Source organism: Mandrillus leucophaeus, unplaced genomic scaffold (assembly GCF_000951045.1).
Source record: "Mandrillus leucophaeus isolate KB7577 unplaced genomic scaffold, Mleu.le_1.0 Scaffold1704, whole genome shotgun sequence".
Classification (NCBI taxonomy): Eukaryota; Metazoa; Chordata; class Mammalia; order Primates; family Cercopithecidae; genus Mandrillus; species Mandrillus leucophaeus.
In genome coordinates this window covers 58,034-74,003 of record NW_012101704.1, presented here as the reverse complement: position 1 = coordinate 74,003, position 15,970 = coordinate 58,034, and the positions used below count along the sequence as shown (strand labels likewise).

The 15,970-nt window shown below is 39.5% G+C and overlaps 1 protein-coding gene across 1 annotated transcript in view; it reads right to left on the bottom strand.

Moving 5' to 3' along the window:
* The window catches only part of LOC105537322 (ribosome biogenesis protein BMS1 homolog), a 48,881-nt gene that overhangs the window by 25,844 nt on the left and 7,067 nt on the right, over positions 1-15,970 (bottom strand). The window contains exons 5-13 of the mRNA XM_011976900.1: positions 14,695-14,883; positions 13,424-13,566; positions 12,580-12,701; positions 12,050-12,237; positions 11,204-11,343; positions 8,473-9,233; positions 8,181-8,282; positions 7,074-7,231; positions 3,553-3,634 (exon numbers count right to left, since the gene is read on the bottom strand). Coding sequence (XP_011832290.1) covers positions 3,553-3,634; positions 7,074-7,231; positions 8,181-8,282; positions 8,473-9,233; positions 11,204-11,343; positions 12,050-12,237; positions 12,580-12,701; positions 13,424-13,566; positions 14,695-14,883 — 1,885 coding nt within the window. The remainder of the gene's footprint in view (positions 1-3,552; positions 3,635-7,073; positions 7,232-8,180; positions 8,283-8,472; positions 9,234-11,203; positions 11,344-12,049; positions 12,238-12,579; positions 12,702-13,423; positions 13,567-14,694; positions 14,884-15,970) is intronic.

Below are 15,970 nucleotides of genomic sequence, written 5' to 3'. Positions count from 1 at the left end.
ACTAACAAGTAATTTAGCAAGATTGCAGGATACAAGACCAATATAAAAAATTCAACTGCATTTCTTATATATTAGCCATACATAAATACAAGTAGATATGAAAATAAATTGCTGAGAGTGATATAAGACCTGAATCCTGAAAACCTTGCTGAGAGAAAGTAAAGAACAAGATAAATGGAGAGTTACTATGTTCATAGATCAGAAAACTCAATGTGGTTAAGATGTCAATTTTCCCAAATTGTTTACAAGTTCCATGAAATCCCAATCAAAATTGCAGTGGGCTTTTTTATAGCAATTGACATGTTCATCTTAAAATTTATATGAAAATGCAAAGAACCTAGATTAACCAAAACAATTTTGAAAAGGAGACTAAAGTTTGAAAAACTACCTAAAGTTAAAAACTACCCAATTCCAAGACTAATTATAAAGCTGTAAGTAACAGAGACAGTGTTGGTATTGGTATGAAAATAAACAAATATATCAATGGAACAGAACAGAGAGCCCAGAAATATGCACCCATAATATGGCCAACCAATACAGGGCAATTCAATAGGGAAAAAAATAGTTTATCAGCAGAAGGTGCTGGGAAAAGTGGATATCAATATGTCAAAAGGAACCTAAATCCATACCTAACACCCTATAAAAAATTAACTCAAAAAGAATTATAGACCTAAATGTAAAACCTGAAACTATAAGACTTATAGAATATATGAGACAATTTGTGACGTTGGGTGAGGCAACGATTTCTTACATACACTATCAAAAGCACAGTCCATAAGAGAAAATTTTGGGCAGGGCATAGTGGCTCATGCCTGTAATCCCAGCACTTTGGGAGGCTGAGGCGGGTGGATCACCTGAGGTCAGGAGTTCAAGACCAACCTGACCAATATGGCGAAACCCCATCTCTACTAAAAAATACAAAAATTAGGCAGGCATGGTGGCGGGCGCCTGTAATCCCAGCTACTTGGGAGGCTGAGGCAGGAGGACAGCTTGAACCCAGTGGGCAGAGGTTGCAGTTAGCCGAGATCGCATCGCACTCTGGGAGACAGAGCAAGACTCCATTCCCCCCGAAAAAAATTGTTTTGATAAATTGACCTACACCAAAATTAAATACTTTGCTCTGTGAAAAACACTATTAAAAATAGAAGAGACAAGGCATACACTAGGCAAAAATAATTGCATATCACATGTCATACAGAATTTGTATCAAAAATACATAAAATTTCTTAGAATTCAACCCAATTAAAATAATGTGCAAAAGATTTGGACAGATATTTCATCAAAGAAGACACAGATGGCAAATAAGCACATGGAAAAATGCCCGAAACCATTAGTCACTAAAACTTCAAGATACCACTCTATGCCTAAAAGAAAGCCTACAATTTAAAAAGACTGATACTACCAGGTACTGGCAAAGATGTAGAGTGAAGCAATCGGAAGTCACATAAAGTTATGGTGGCAATGGAAAATGGTGTAAACACTTTAGAAAACAGTTGGGTAATTTCTTAAAAAATTAAATGTGTACCTATCATATGACCCATTTAGTCCATTCTGAACTACTTATTTACCCAAAAGAAATAAAAGTGGTTCATATAAAGACTTCTACAAAAATGTTCACAGCAGCCTTACTCATAATAGCCAAAACCTGGAAATAATTGTTTATTAACAGGTTAACAGATAAATAAATTGCTATACATCATACAATGGACTACCCATTAGCCAACAAAAAGAAATAAAGATGCAACAGCATGGATGAATCTTGAAATAATCATGCTGAGTAAAAGAAGTCAGACAGAAAAGAGCACATATTGTAGGATCCCATTTCGATTAAATTCTAAAGGGCACAACCTACTGAATAGTGACACAAGGCAGCTGAATGTACCTGGCGATGGAAGAGGACAGGATGGAGGGTTACACAGTGGTGTAAACTGTGAGGGTGATAAATGTGTTCATTATTTTGATTGTGGCGACGGTATACTCACATATTAAAGTTTATCAAATTGTATACTTTAAACACTGTAGTTTACCATCAATTAGACCTCACTAAAGTGATTAAAAAAGAAACCCAACCACACTTTCTTTTGAAAACAAAAGACGATTCTCAAGTTCCTGTGGAAAAAACAATAAGCAAGTGAGAATAGTCAGGAGAATGCTTAAAAAAGCCCCTAGCAGAATAAAAAGAGAAAGAAACTGTTGAGACAGAGTTTTAATAACTGGGGTCTTAATAACATGATAAAGCTACATAGAGTACTAAATTATAGTAATAATAAATGAACCAACAGAGATCAATGATATTAACCTGAAAGCCCAGACAAAATATATATATATATATATAAAAAGAATACATTCACATACTACAGACTAGTCACAGTGGCTCATGCCTATAATCCCAGCACTTTGGAAGGCTAAGGTGCGAGGTAAGGTGCGAGGATTGCTTAAGCCCAAGAATTCAAGGCCAGCCTAGGCAACATGGCAAGACTCCCATCTGTACGAACTATTTAAAAATTAGCCAGGCATGGTGGTATACATTTGTGGTTCAAGCTACTTAGGAGGCTGAGGCAGGAGGATCTCTTAAGCCTAGGAGTTTGAGACCAGCCTGGGCAACATAAAAAGACTGTCTATACAAAAAAATTTAAAATTAGCTGGGTGTAGTGATGCAAGCCTGTAGTCCTAGCTACTCAGGAGGCTTGGGTCTGTGACGCTGAGGCTGCAGTGGGCCATGACCACACCAAAGCACTCCAGCCTGGGTAACAGAGCGAGATCCTGTCTCAAGACAAAACAAAAAGAATGACCTTCCAAGAAACCATGTGGCAGTTGTAATCCATAAAAATGACTCAATTATAACACTTATGAATCTATCTTATGAAAATAAAAAGCGTGAGCCAAGAATTATTTCAAAGTTGTTCAGTGTGGAGTTCTTTATAAAATGAGCAAAGTACAAAACTACTTAGATATTGAAAAAACTACGACTTCAATAATGGTATGATATTTAAATAATAAATATGAAATCTTTGAAAAAATTTAATGACAAAATTTATATAAAGTACCTCACTTAAGCAATCCTCCTGCCAAAAATTATATAAAGTACAACTAAAAAGGTTTATACACATGATTTTTAAATGACTAGAAGGAAACTACTGAGGAGGTTAACAAAGGTTTTTTATGGGTTAGTAGAATTCTGGTATGTTATGTACTTTTCATTCTAAATTTTCTACAATGCATACTACCTTTATTATGAAAAGAAAAACATAAATGCCATGTGTATGTATTTTTCACATCACACAAAATCTATTTTTAACAAACACATGATTAAAATTTATGGAAAGTTTCTCACTTTTAAGGTCCATATGTAGTAAATCAGTTAGCCAACTGAGAAAATAAGATCATCATAAAAGGAAAATCCGGAATATTACCTGGCTTATTACTCCTGTCTGAATTCCCCAAAGCATTTCACAGGTGACTATGATTTTCAATTTGACTATTGTCTAAGATACAGAAGAAAATAAAGTTTAGAGAAGCCAGTCTTCCTGAAGAACCCAGCTCTTCACTTACCATCTTCTGCTAAGACCTTGGCTGCATCTTTATCATCTTCCCACTTTCCAGTCACGAAGCAATCTCTGATACTGTTCATAACCTTACGCAGAAAAGTCAGCACTTAGGTGAGATGTTCCAATCACTCAGCAAAACAACTCTAAGAAATGGCAGTAGGCAACAACTTGCCTTTAAATATTTTCCACCTTCATGAATATTCTAATTCCAAATGAGCCCAGGAAATAACTTTACCTTTGATGGAGACAGTATAACCACAGAGATAAAACACATTAAGCAGCAGACAGGGAAAGTATTAAATACTACTACTCTACTAACCTCGTAAGTAAACAAACAGATAATTACTAATTCAACTAATTTTCAATTGTATTAAGGTTTCTAAGGCGATGCAATGAGACAGTAGTTTACAAAGTTGGTCTTGCTATTTGTTAATCTAAACCTGTCTGTTTGAAAACTTAATTCCCATAAAATGGGAAAAGATATTTGTAAATTATGTATCTGATAAGGGACTTATATCCAGAATATATAAACAACGCATACAACTAAGTAATTTAATTTTTGAAATGGGCAAACAATATGAAGTATATATACAAATAGCCAATAAGCACATGAAAAGATGTTCAACATCATTATTAGGGAAATGCAAGTCAATACTATAATGAGACACAATTTCACCCTCTCTAGGATGGCTACAATCAAAAAGACAGATAATAACAAGTGCTGGTGAAGAAGTGGTGAAACTGGAACCCACATACAGTGCCAGTGAGTAAGTAAAATGGCACAGTCACTTTTGAAAAGAGAAATGAGAGAGTATAAAGCAAATGAATAATTATGCGATTCTCTAATTTCATCATCTTCTGATTCAACCAGGGAATAATTCTCCAGTGGAAGAATGAATAAGATGTAGTCCTGAATGTGAACTGGAAATATCTATAAGAACTCTCCTGGTTCGGGTAGCTGAGAAGGCCTAGAAGTAATGACCAACTCATGGCAGTAAGCATTCCTATGCCTAGGCTGTCATGTTGAAATACCATTTTGTACTAAAAGAAATCAGGACTTCTTATGGGTGATTCCAAGTGCTCTCTCATATCACAGAGCAAGAATTGATCCAGAACGACCACGATTGTAACACAAGGACTCAGGAGCTGGTGTGCACAGACGCTCACAGGCCACAGGTGGGATAAAGAGGAGCTTCAATAACGGATAACAGGTGCAGGAGCACAAGGCACATCAACTACATTTATATCCATGACATCACAGTGATACTCACAAACAAGTATCCTTTGGAGAATCACTCCAAAAACTGATTAAAAAATCAAGCATGGGCTGGGCGCAGTGGCTCACTCCTGTAATCCCAGCACTTTGGGAGACCAAGGCAGGTGGATCACAAAGTCAGGAGTTTGAGGCCAGCCTGACCAACATGGTGAAACGCCATCTCTACTAAATATACAAAAAAAATTAGCCAGGCATGGTGGCGGGAGCCTGTAGTGTCAGCTACTTGGGAGGCTGAGGCAGAAGAATGGCATGAACCTGGGAGGCAGAGCTTGCAGTGAGCCAAGATCGTGTCACTGCACTCCAGCCTGGGTGACAGAGCGAAACTCCGTCTCAAAAAAAAAAGAAAAAAAAATCAAGCATTTACCCTACATACATGGAAGTGAATAACCAAATAGTAGAAGAGGAAAAGTTTCTCTTTAAAGTATTACAGCTAATACATAAAGAGAAATGATTGAATAGAACATCACCACTCTACGTTCTTAAGAAATTGATGGTTCTAGGCATTGAGCACCAACAACTGATAACATCTAACATCATTAAAAGGACACAACCAGTCTTTATGCGCCTCCTAATGAGAAAACACCACCACTTAGGAAGCAGTTTTGCTGAAAAATAAAAATCAAATTTAAATCCTGTCCAACCGCTAGATGTTTTGTCTACAGGGTAACTACAAATACGTGGCTATTTAAATTAATCTTAACAAAGATTAAATAAAATTTAAAATCTAGTTCTCCAGTCTCATTAGCCACATTTAAAGAGCTTAGTAGCCACAAGTAGCCACAACCCACAGCTCAGATATACATTCCGCTCATCACAGAAGTTCTATTAGTATTGCTCAGTACCCACTCACAGGAAATACAGGAGGGCCTGTGAAACTGCAGAGGGATGCAAAGCAATCCACAAAGTCCAGAATACAAGAAACTCTACAGACCAAAGACTTGGTTTATTAAACAAAATGTAACCAAAAAAAGAAATGGGAAGGAAAGACTGTTCACTAAAAATGTTAAAAGGTAAGACTGAAAAACAGTAAGGAAAATCAGGTAAAAGTAAACTGTGATGCTTATAGAAGCATGGAGGAAGAAACCAGGAAGAAAAGGAAAGCATCACCTTAAGAAGCTGGACCACACCTCCTTCTACAGGGAGGAAGGGGACTGTGGCTGGTGTCACAATTGAGCAGCAAAGCTTGATTTCCCAGCCTGAGTGTTGAGTACAGGGGTCTTCACCTTCTGGCAACCCATTAAGCTAAACAATTGTTTTTACGTGGTTTTCTATATCTGTATTAAATTTCACCATAAAAAATGGTTAAATAAAATCTCATAAAGTGCACTAAGTGTTATCTGGTGAATTACAATAGGCAGTATGATAGCAATTGGGCCTCTGTGAGAAGTGACATCTAAGCCAAACTGAATTGACAAAAGAGAAGGCAGCCTTTGGAAGATGAGAATATTCCAGAAGGGAATACAGAGAAAGGGGCTGGCGCGATGGTTCACTCCTATAATCCCAGCACTCTGGGAGGTTCCAAGGCAGGAAGATCACGCGAACCCAGAGTTCGAAAGTAGCTCAACATGGTGAAACATTATCTCTACAAAAAATGCAAAAATTAATCAGGCCTGGTGGCTCATGCCTATAGTCCCAGCTACTCTGGAGGCTGAGATGGGAAGATCTCTTGAGCCCAGGAGGCTGCGGCTGCATTGAGTCATACACTTGTGCCACTACATTCCAGCCTGGGCTGCTGAACAAGACCATATCTCAAAAAGAGAGAGAGAAAGAGAAGAGGTCTCAGAGGAGGGTGAGCTGTGGTGAGTTTGAGTACTGAATGAATTCCAGTGTGATTACAGAGTGGTGAGTTGCAGGAAGAACATTTACAGGTATCACAGATTTCTCTATGCTTACAAACAGCAGGAACTATAAATGTTAACTCAAGGGTGCTACGTATATCCTAGTGATAAGACACAAAATACATCTGATGTATAAAAACTTATGTGTGATGCTTCAAAATAAAGATGCACACTACTGTCCACACTGGAAGCTGAACCTGTCCTCCGTGGGCCACGTACATGGTCTAACTAAACTCAGAACATGTTACTGTTTAGGATGCATGAAGTGCCCACTGCAATATCTGGAAGAATGACCTGTAATCCTGTAAAAATGAGAAGCCAACAATAGGTAAGCAATATTGACATCAGATAATCTTATTCTAGAACAATTCTCTAATTCTCTAATAAATCAAATGTACTACCCAGCCTTACCTCCTCTAAATCCCAGTCATGGGGGGCCTCCACAAGAAATCTAGAACAGTCCAAAGAGTCAGCCTTATGCTTACACTCTCTGTCAGGCTGGTTGACACGAAACAACCCTCCAAGCTCTTCTTGGGTATCACCATCTTCTTCTTCATTATCTTCTGCCACTAAAGAGGACACCATGGTAGAAAAGTGAGAACAAAAACTACAGCCCTAGAAGACCCATCATTTTTAACCAGTTAGGCCATGAGTCTTCGAACTCAGGAACTGAGAGCCTCTGTCTGTGATGGGTATGGCAATAGCCACATATGAGTTAGGCATTGAGAGGGCAGGGCAGTCACAGATTAAGAGAGCCAGGAAGCTATTGCTGTACATGTGTGGGGCTCCTGCACTCCTGCACAACAGCAGCTAAGAGGCTGAGAAGGAGTGAGAATATTGGCGGTGGAGGGAGGGAAGGGACATTTAAAGGCTGAGCTTTAGATTACTAAAGAAGAGCGCTAAAGAATGTTGAGCCTCTCATCACTAAGAGTACCTAGACAAAACCTGAATGAAAAACAGTATACAACAACCTTCCCAATTCACTGGGCTGAGCCCAAAAGTCTCACCATGTGGCCTTGATCTCCCCATGCGGTAACCAGGGAGTACAATGTAAAGTTCATCACTATATATTTATTTTTGCATTAATTCTACCAGAAAGAATATATAGGTAAGTTTAGCAAAGCATAAAATCAGAGGACAAGGGCAAAAGGGAGAACAAAATGTGTTATACAGTGTTCTAATTCTCAGAAAGCAAAAAAGTAAATATTTTTATGGGCAGAAATATTTTTTTGGCACTAATCTACAAAAAAATTCTCATGAAGGACTTTTAAATAGGGAACATAACATAATGCAATGGACAGCATTTGCATCAAGTTTTACAGCAAACCCATTAAGTCTACTTTATAAGACCAATGTGTAGTCCTCATAAGCTGATGATTAGAGACATCCGTCAAACATGAAATGTGATGGACAGCAATTATGGATGTCAACAATACCAGCCCAATCCTCCAACCAATTCCCTCATCTAAATAATCAGAGAAACTAAAACATTTCCAGCTCTGAGCCAGAATTATTTACCTGTCCCATAAATAAGCTTTCGGAGGTTTGGAGCTGCTTGCTGCTGCCTCAGAAAGGCCTCAGCTGCCTTTCTGGAAAGGTCTTCCTTCCACTTGAGGGCACCTGAAACGACCAAAGCCAACCTCCAGTTAGGCTTGTTTACATGCCTCCCCTCCCTCAAGATCCATCCACAATGCAGCATTTCAACAGTTAACAAAATCACAGAATCAACAGACCCCCAAATGGAGACATTCCATTGGGTACCATTTCGAGAGCCAAGTTGATAGCAGCAACCAACTAAATTTAAGCTTACCTGAGGTTTCTTTGGAATCATTATTTTCTTCCTTGTAATCTTCTTCCTCTTTGAGTAAATCTTCTATATCACTGGTCTCATCAATTAAGTTCCTTGGCCCCAGTTTCTGACCACTGCTCACTTGAGAAGGCTTTGAAAGCTTTTTTCTAATAGCCTCTTCATTTTCTGAGTCCTCTTCCTCTGCACCGAGTGAGGAGCTTTCTTCAGATTCATCTTCAGATGCAAACGCCTCTTCAGCTGTGCAATGTCCAGAATCAGAAGTGGGGAGAGCTGCTTTCTTCATCAGCAAAGACTTCACCAGATTCACACGGTCACTCTGGCGATTAGCTGGCGACAGCTCTGCTTTACTACCGTCTCCAACAGCCTTTGATTCTGAAATGCCCCCCTCTCCTGCAGTGCAGTCCTCTTCTTCACTGCTTTCATCAGCTTCCTCTGCTTCCCCTTCTTCCGCTGAGCTCCTCTCAAGGTCATCGTCACTGTCAGCAAATGCTGGCAAATCCATTTCACTGTCTTCTTCCAACTCTTCAAGTTTCCGTCGTTTGACGCCCTTACCAGCCATATACTGATCAGTCATCTCAGCATTTTCCTCCTCTTCTGCTTCCTCATCACTAGAGCCGTTTTCCAACTCGTCATCTTCGGATATTTCATCATTTTCTTCATCATCACTATCTCCAGATTCATCTTCATCTCCAAAAATGGCTTTCCGACGCATTCGCCCAGTTTTTAAGTCCATTTGTTTTTCCTCCTTTGGCATCAATACCCTGTATTACCAAGGAAATACAAAATAATTCAATTTGTACATTAATCAGCTAATCTAGAAATGGCAATACAGTCAATGAAAAATACAAAGAAACAGAAAATGTCAAGGAATTGTTTAAGATGACATAGCATAGGGAAAAAATGATCTGATAAACACTGGAAGAATTAATAAGCAAACTCGGACATGGTTCCCTAACACCACACTTCAAAAAAACTTAGAGAGAGAATAAAGGAATAACCCTTAAAAAACAAAAATCTAATTTTAGAAAAAAATTGCTCAAAAGGGAAGTTAGTGTTTTGTAGATTTTTTTGAAAGCTGATTAATTTCTAAGCTAAAAATACATGATCCTTAAGAGAAATGGCTGAGTCCAGGCCCAAGGCAGAAAGAGGGCAAAATGAGCCTGGATCCTCTTGTTCTGTCAGAAAGTAAGAAATGCTCAAAGACTAACAGAGACAGTTGAAAGGACACAGGAGACAGGCTGAAGGCTCCTGCGGCCAAATCTGGGACAGCATAGGCATCAGGAAGAATAATGATAGTGATGGAAAATAACCCATGGAACAAAACGCAAGTGCATTAGTCAGCAGTGATACGGAAATAAAGGGGAGAAGTGAAAGCTCTTTTGTTAAAAATGCCAGCTAACAAATGTAGGAGGAATGACAGAGGAAGAACATCCATTTTAAGTCACCAGTGTCATATCTGATAGAGAAGAATCATCAGGAGGCTAAAATCACAGTATAAAAGAAAGCTGTATGAAGCTATTTAATGTAGCAAGATATATAAAATTATGAAAACATAAATTTGAAAAAACTGAAAATCACACCAAAAGAGATGGATAAGTTAGAATATAGCAATAATAGGCCAGGCATAGTACCTCACATCTGTAATCCCAGGACTTTGGGAGGCTAAGGCAGGAGGATTGCTTGAGCCCAGGAGTTCAAGACCAGCCTGGGAAACACAGTGAGACCTAATCTCTAGAAAAAAAAAAAATTAGATGGGAGTGGTGGCGCACTCCTGTAGTCCCAGCTACTTGGGGGGCTGAAGCGGGAGGACCACTTGAGCCTGGGAGTTCAAGGCTGAAGTGAGCCCAGATCATACCACTGCACTCTAGCCTGGGAGACAAAGCAAGATCTTGTCACACACACAAAAATGAATACACCAATAATAACAAAATGGTGACTACATAAAGACTGTATAGAAAAAGGAAATGCTCAGAATATAGAAATAAAATTATGTATTTTAACTGTAACTATAGTAGAATAGAGTATTCTTATAGATAAAGATGACTAGAAGGATATACAAAAATGAAAATCGCTAGTAACTTCATTATAAAGGAGTGATCTTTCGGCGAACACTTTGCATCTGTCAGGCATTCTGCTAGGTAGTTTATGCACATTGTAACAAATTACAAACTAGATAATCTCAAAATTTTCAGATAAATTTTACTGGGAGTCATAAATCAATACAACAAAACCAATGTTTTGCAAACATCGACTATGTATAAAGGTATACAAATTCCCAACCCAGACTGAAAAATAATTCACATAAGCCATACGTCCATGGAAACCTACCCATGGGAGATAATACAGCATAATCTAAATAAAACTTTCAGAGACAAGGCATGTGGCTTCTGGACAGCCACAAACTCCTTGACTCTGCTCTAGTGTTTTGGCCACCAAAAGAAAGCCAAGTGGCCTCACGTCTCTTAAAAAACCAAAGGCAACCTATGGAAGATGGCGTGGTATTTGAGGAATATTTGGGGTCTGTTGAAAAATGCATCCTGTATTTTATTTCAAGAAAAGACTCCCTTGTAATGTCAGGTAAGTGAAGAGCCCTCAGAGACATGCACACACAAAGAAAAACAAAACAACATAGAATGAATCCCACCAAAATGTGTTATGATGGCTGAATTATGGGTGATATGATCTTCTGTAATACATCTTTTTATTAAAAATAGAGAAAAAGCAGACTTACCCTTGATTATCTATATCCTCTGACCCAAGTGGCTTGGAATCAGAAAACAGTGTCACTCGACTTGAAGCCATCTTGGCATCAATGGTGGAGATGGTGGAGATGAGACTCTGGACCAGCTCATGGGTGGGCCCCACCTCGTCCTGTCAAGACCACCAAGAAAGAGCATGTGAGAAAAGCACAAAGATCCTGGAGAGACACTGGTTTCATTCAGTTTCTCAAAATTATCTTAGACACATTTCCTAAGAACCTTTCTTAATGCCTCAAAAAGCAGAGAAGAAAATCCTTACAACAAAGCTTGAAATGGATCCCCATCTCCATTAAACTTTTCCAAAGTTCAGGGAGTATGTAACCTGATAACCTAAACACCTAGCTAGAAAAACCTCAGCTCCAATGCTACAACAATGCTAGCTCTTCTAACATTTTAAAATAACCCTAATTTTAACCCAATAAAATTCCACTTCAGAACTAAGAAATTAATACTTGAAATCCACTTTAAAATACAGAATGAGGAGACCATTGTGAATGAGAAAAAGACCAATGAGAGCTGGCAAGCACACTGATTTTGTAGAAACGGGGATGGGCCATGCAGGCACCACATGGCAGCAGGGCCCGCGCTGGGGCCATGGATCAAGGAGGAATGGAGGACAGGACTCTTCTGCTTGGTACAATGAAAACAAAGTATTTTTTTAATGCTATATATTTACAATATGCATTTGGGCCTTTATTATAAGTACAAGAGAAAAATCTTCAATAAATAAAAGCTGACTACATTATTTTTTGTGATTAAAAAATAGACTCGGAAAGAATAATGAGAGTTCAGAGAAATGACGCCCATCTCACCGATACCTGAAAACCATGGCTGCCACCAAGGTCAACATAGACAGAGTCTTTGTCATACAGCACACCCCCAACTCCAGAAAGAGGCGCATAAACCAGCTTCTCCTTCTCATTTAAACAGCGCTTCTTTTGTTGTTCAGGAAGAGCACAAGGGTCTGGGAGGAAACTGATGTCACTCACAGCAAAATCTCCTACCCCTGGAAGACAGGATCCAAAAGCAAGCTTTAGCTGACAAGAAGTCAGAAGTATCTACTGTTGACTGGGGGGTTAAAAACGAGCCATAGTCCAAGGGCTTAACCCATGACACTAAAGAAGGGCATTGTGCCACACTGGAACAGTGGCCCTCTAGCTACAAGACAAGAGGTCAGAGAAGAGGGGATTTGATAACACCTTTGCAGGCCTACACACATCTGGGTTACTTTAAAAACCTCCAGCGAGGCCATCTTCCCTTGTTTGGTCATTTTTCAGTTTTCCTGAGAAATGAAGTCATCCCAAGAATCCTATGTGCAATTCTAGTATGTTCTACAACAAGAGAATACCTGGCATGTGAATTTGGCTTTTATTTTTCAAGTGTGCTCCTCTTAAATAACCATAAAGTGACACCTTCCGGTCACATTTGATGTTTGTTCGGATATCCTCTGGGTTTGTCAAATCTTCCATCCTAGAAAAATAAACTCAATCATGCAGCAGAAATGAATGCCAAAGTTCCTATACCTCCTTTCAGGTGTCAATGACTCATCACACTATTGTCCACTAAGCACATCATTTAGAAAACTAGAAAATGCAGAAATAAAGAAGCACCATTCCCCATCCACCAGAGGAAAACGGGCAGGCACACAACTGTGTCTCTAGGCTGAAAGTGACATTTTCATTCCAGAAGACACCAGACAGGGAGATGATGTCCACCTGGGGTCGGGGAAGAGTGAAGAACATATTCAGAAAATCCCTTGCTGGAAGAGAGTGAGCCTGTGCTTTGGGATTTTTACTGTGGCTTGGATTCTGGCAGGTGGAAAAAGGGTATTCCAGGCTGAGAAAACCACATGAGGAAGAGCACAAAGGAAGGAAACTGAAGGCCGTGAAGGCACACACGAAGGACTCAAGTACCCGGGCACGAAGGCAGCATCACTCAAAACTGAGGCTGAACGTAGGATGTAGCCTTAAATGCTTCCAAGTCCTCCCATTTTCCTAAACATCTCATAATTAATTTACTCCCAAAGGCACAGCATCTTTGAGCAATGATATACGTAGATATTTTCCATCAACTACAGTTCTATCCCCACTATTCAAACAGGCACAAAATAAATCCTATCACTGTTCTTTTTCTAGCCTTTTTAGCTTTGAAATAAATGGCCCAAGAAGAAAAAATTTACAATCACTTTTTACCTGTCTGCCAGGACATAAGGGTGAGAAGTTTGCCATGTGAGAGGCCTAAACTTCATAACTGTAATAAAACGGCCCAGATTGTGGATTTCTTGGTTTTGATATTCTCCATGCACCATTCCAGAAAGGTAGAACAGCTTGGCACCCTAAACATTAGAGCAAAATTAAAAATTAAATTTCAATTAAATTCTCATCAATACTGCAACAAAAGAAAAGTTCTAAACAAGAAGCAATCCTAAGAAGGGAGACTTCCAGCAAAGCCACTGTCCTGAGGCTTCCAGGGCCTTGCTGGCTTCTTTCAGGACTTATTAGAACCCCACAGAGGCAGACTGCTCTGCAGTTGAGCCGGGGCATCCATCTAAGTATGGTGAGGAGAGGGAGGTGAGGCGTCTGAGCACAGAAACGGTTCTGTGGCCGATGGACCAGAACAGTATAGAAAGGAAGGGGCAGTGCCTGGTCCTGTAACTAGCAGAAATTTCTGATGTACTCAATTATATAAAGTCCCGACCCCAAAACAGCCAGACACTGCCTGGCGCAGCAGGTACAGAGACAAATGAGATACACCAGGAGGCCCAGAACAAGCACTCTCTTGAGGGAAACCTTCCAGAAGACTGAACACACACACAAAGGAATTCAGCAGGCCAGAGACTGAACACATACACAAAGGAATTCAGCAGGCCATAGACTGTGAACACACACACACAAAAGAATTCAGCAGGCCAGAGGCTGAACACACACACAAAGGAATTCATCAGGCCATAGAGTGTGAACACACACACACAAAGGAATTCAGGAGGCCATAGAGTGTGAACACACACACACAAAGGAATTCAGGAGGCCAGGGACTGTGAACATACACAAACGGAATTCAGGAGGCGAATCCTAGAGAGACGTTTAGGAATGTCTCTTCAGTATTTTTACTTACTTATTTTTTTGAGACAAGAGTCTCACTCTGTCACCCAGGCTGGAGTGCAATGGCGTGATCTCAGCTCACTGCACCCTCTGCCTCCTAGGTTCAAGCAATTCTCACTTCTCAGCCTCCTGAGTAGCCGGGATTACAGGCACGCACCACCACACCCGGCTAATTTTTGCATTTTTAGTACAGATGGGGCTTGGTCATGTTGCCCTGAGCTCAAAACTCCAGGCTCAAGTGATCCGACCGCCTCTGCCTTGCAAAGTGCTGGGATTACAAGTGTTAGCCACTGCGCCCGGCCTCTTCAGTCTATTTTAAAAGGATTATACTGCTAGTATCCAACAATCATTTCTCCTCTTACCGGGTAAACTTCTGTCCAGAACCTGTGTTTTAATCGCTTCTTTGTCTTCTTCAGTTGCTTATTATGCTTGAAGGAGTCGAGGTGGGTGAGAACTCCCATAATTTTAGGAAAGCCATGTACTTGACAGATGTTTAGAAACTCAAATGTTTCCATTTCGAACCCAAAGCTGGCATCTATAAGCATCAGTACCTACAAACAGAACACATCATTTTTCAAAGAAACTACCAAAACAGACCACCTACACTAGGGGTTGGCAACTGGCCACGGGCAAAATCCCGCCCATCACCTGTGTTTGTAACTGAAGTTTTATTGGAACATAGCCACATTAACTCATTTACATTTTGTCTATGGTTGCCTGTGCACTACAACTGCAGAGCTAAGTAGCTATAAAAGATATGATCCACAAAGCCAAAAATATTTACTATCTGGCCCTCAACAGAAAAGTTGCACTCCAGACTAAATCAAATAACTACATAGGCATCACCCAGACAGAGAAACCACCACACTCTGACTTGCTCTAAAAGCCAATCATAAGACAATGTCCACTAGGATGCAAACTTCCATTATAAGAATTTTAATGTATGAGAAGTAACTCAGAAAAGGCTGGGTCTCACCTGGCCCTTACCTAAGAAATTCTAATTTAAAGAAATCAAGTTTTCTGTAAGGTATTTTTAAGCCAAATAACAGGTCTCTGACATCCAAAGAATGGGAAGAAAGTGATAATCAATGAAATATATTAAATATGTACAGAAAACCAGTCTCTTCTTTCAATCTCCTCATAGAAAAAAAAATCTGTTTTTTGCTGAGAAGTATGCAGTGGAAACCTCTATCTTATATATTAATTTGGATAACTCAATTGTTAAGAAATTTTTTTAAAATAGCTGCCATTTTAGAATTAGGTCAAAAAAACAGTAAGATTATGATGATTGGTAGTGTGTAAGAAAAAATAAGCAGATGAGACCAATTTTTAACTTTTAAGATGCTTCAAAGATGCAAAATAATTTCAGAATTGATTCCTGGAAACTTCTAGTTTAAGTATTAAAAACATTTCTGTTCTTATCTTTGCATAGATAACTAAAATTAACAACAAAGAAAAATGGAAACAGAAATGCCCATCTTTGGCCGGGCGCGGTGGCTCAAGCCTGCAATCCCAGCACTTTGGGAGGCCGAGACGGGCGGATCATGAGGTCAGGAGATCGAGACCATCCTGGCTAGCATGGTGAAACCCCGTCTCTACTAAAAAATACAAAAAAAAAAACTAGCCGGGCGAGGTGGC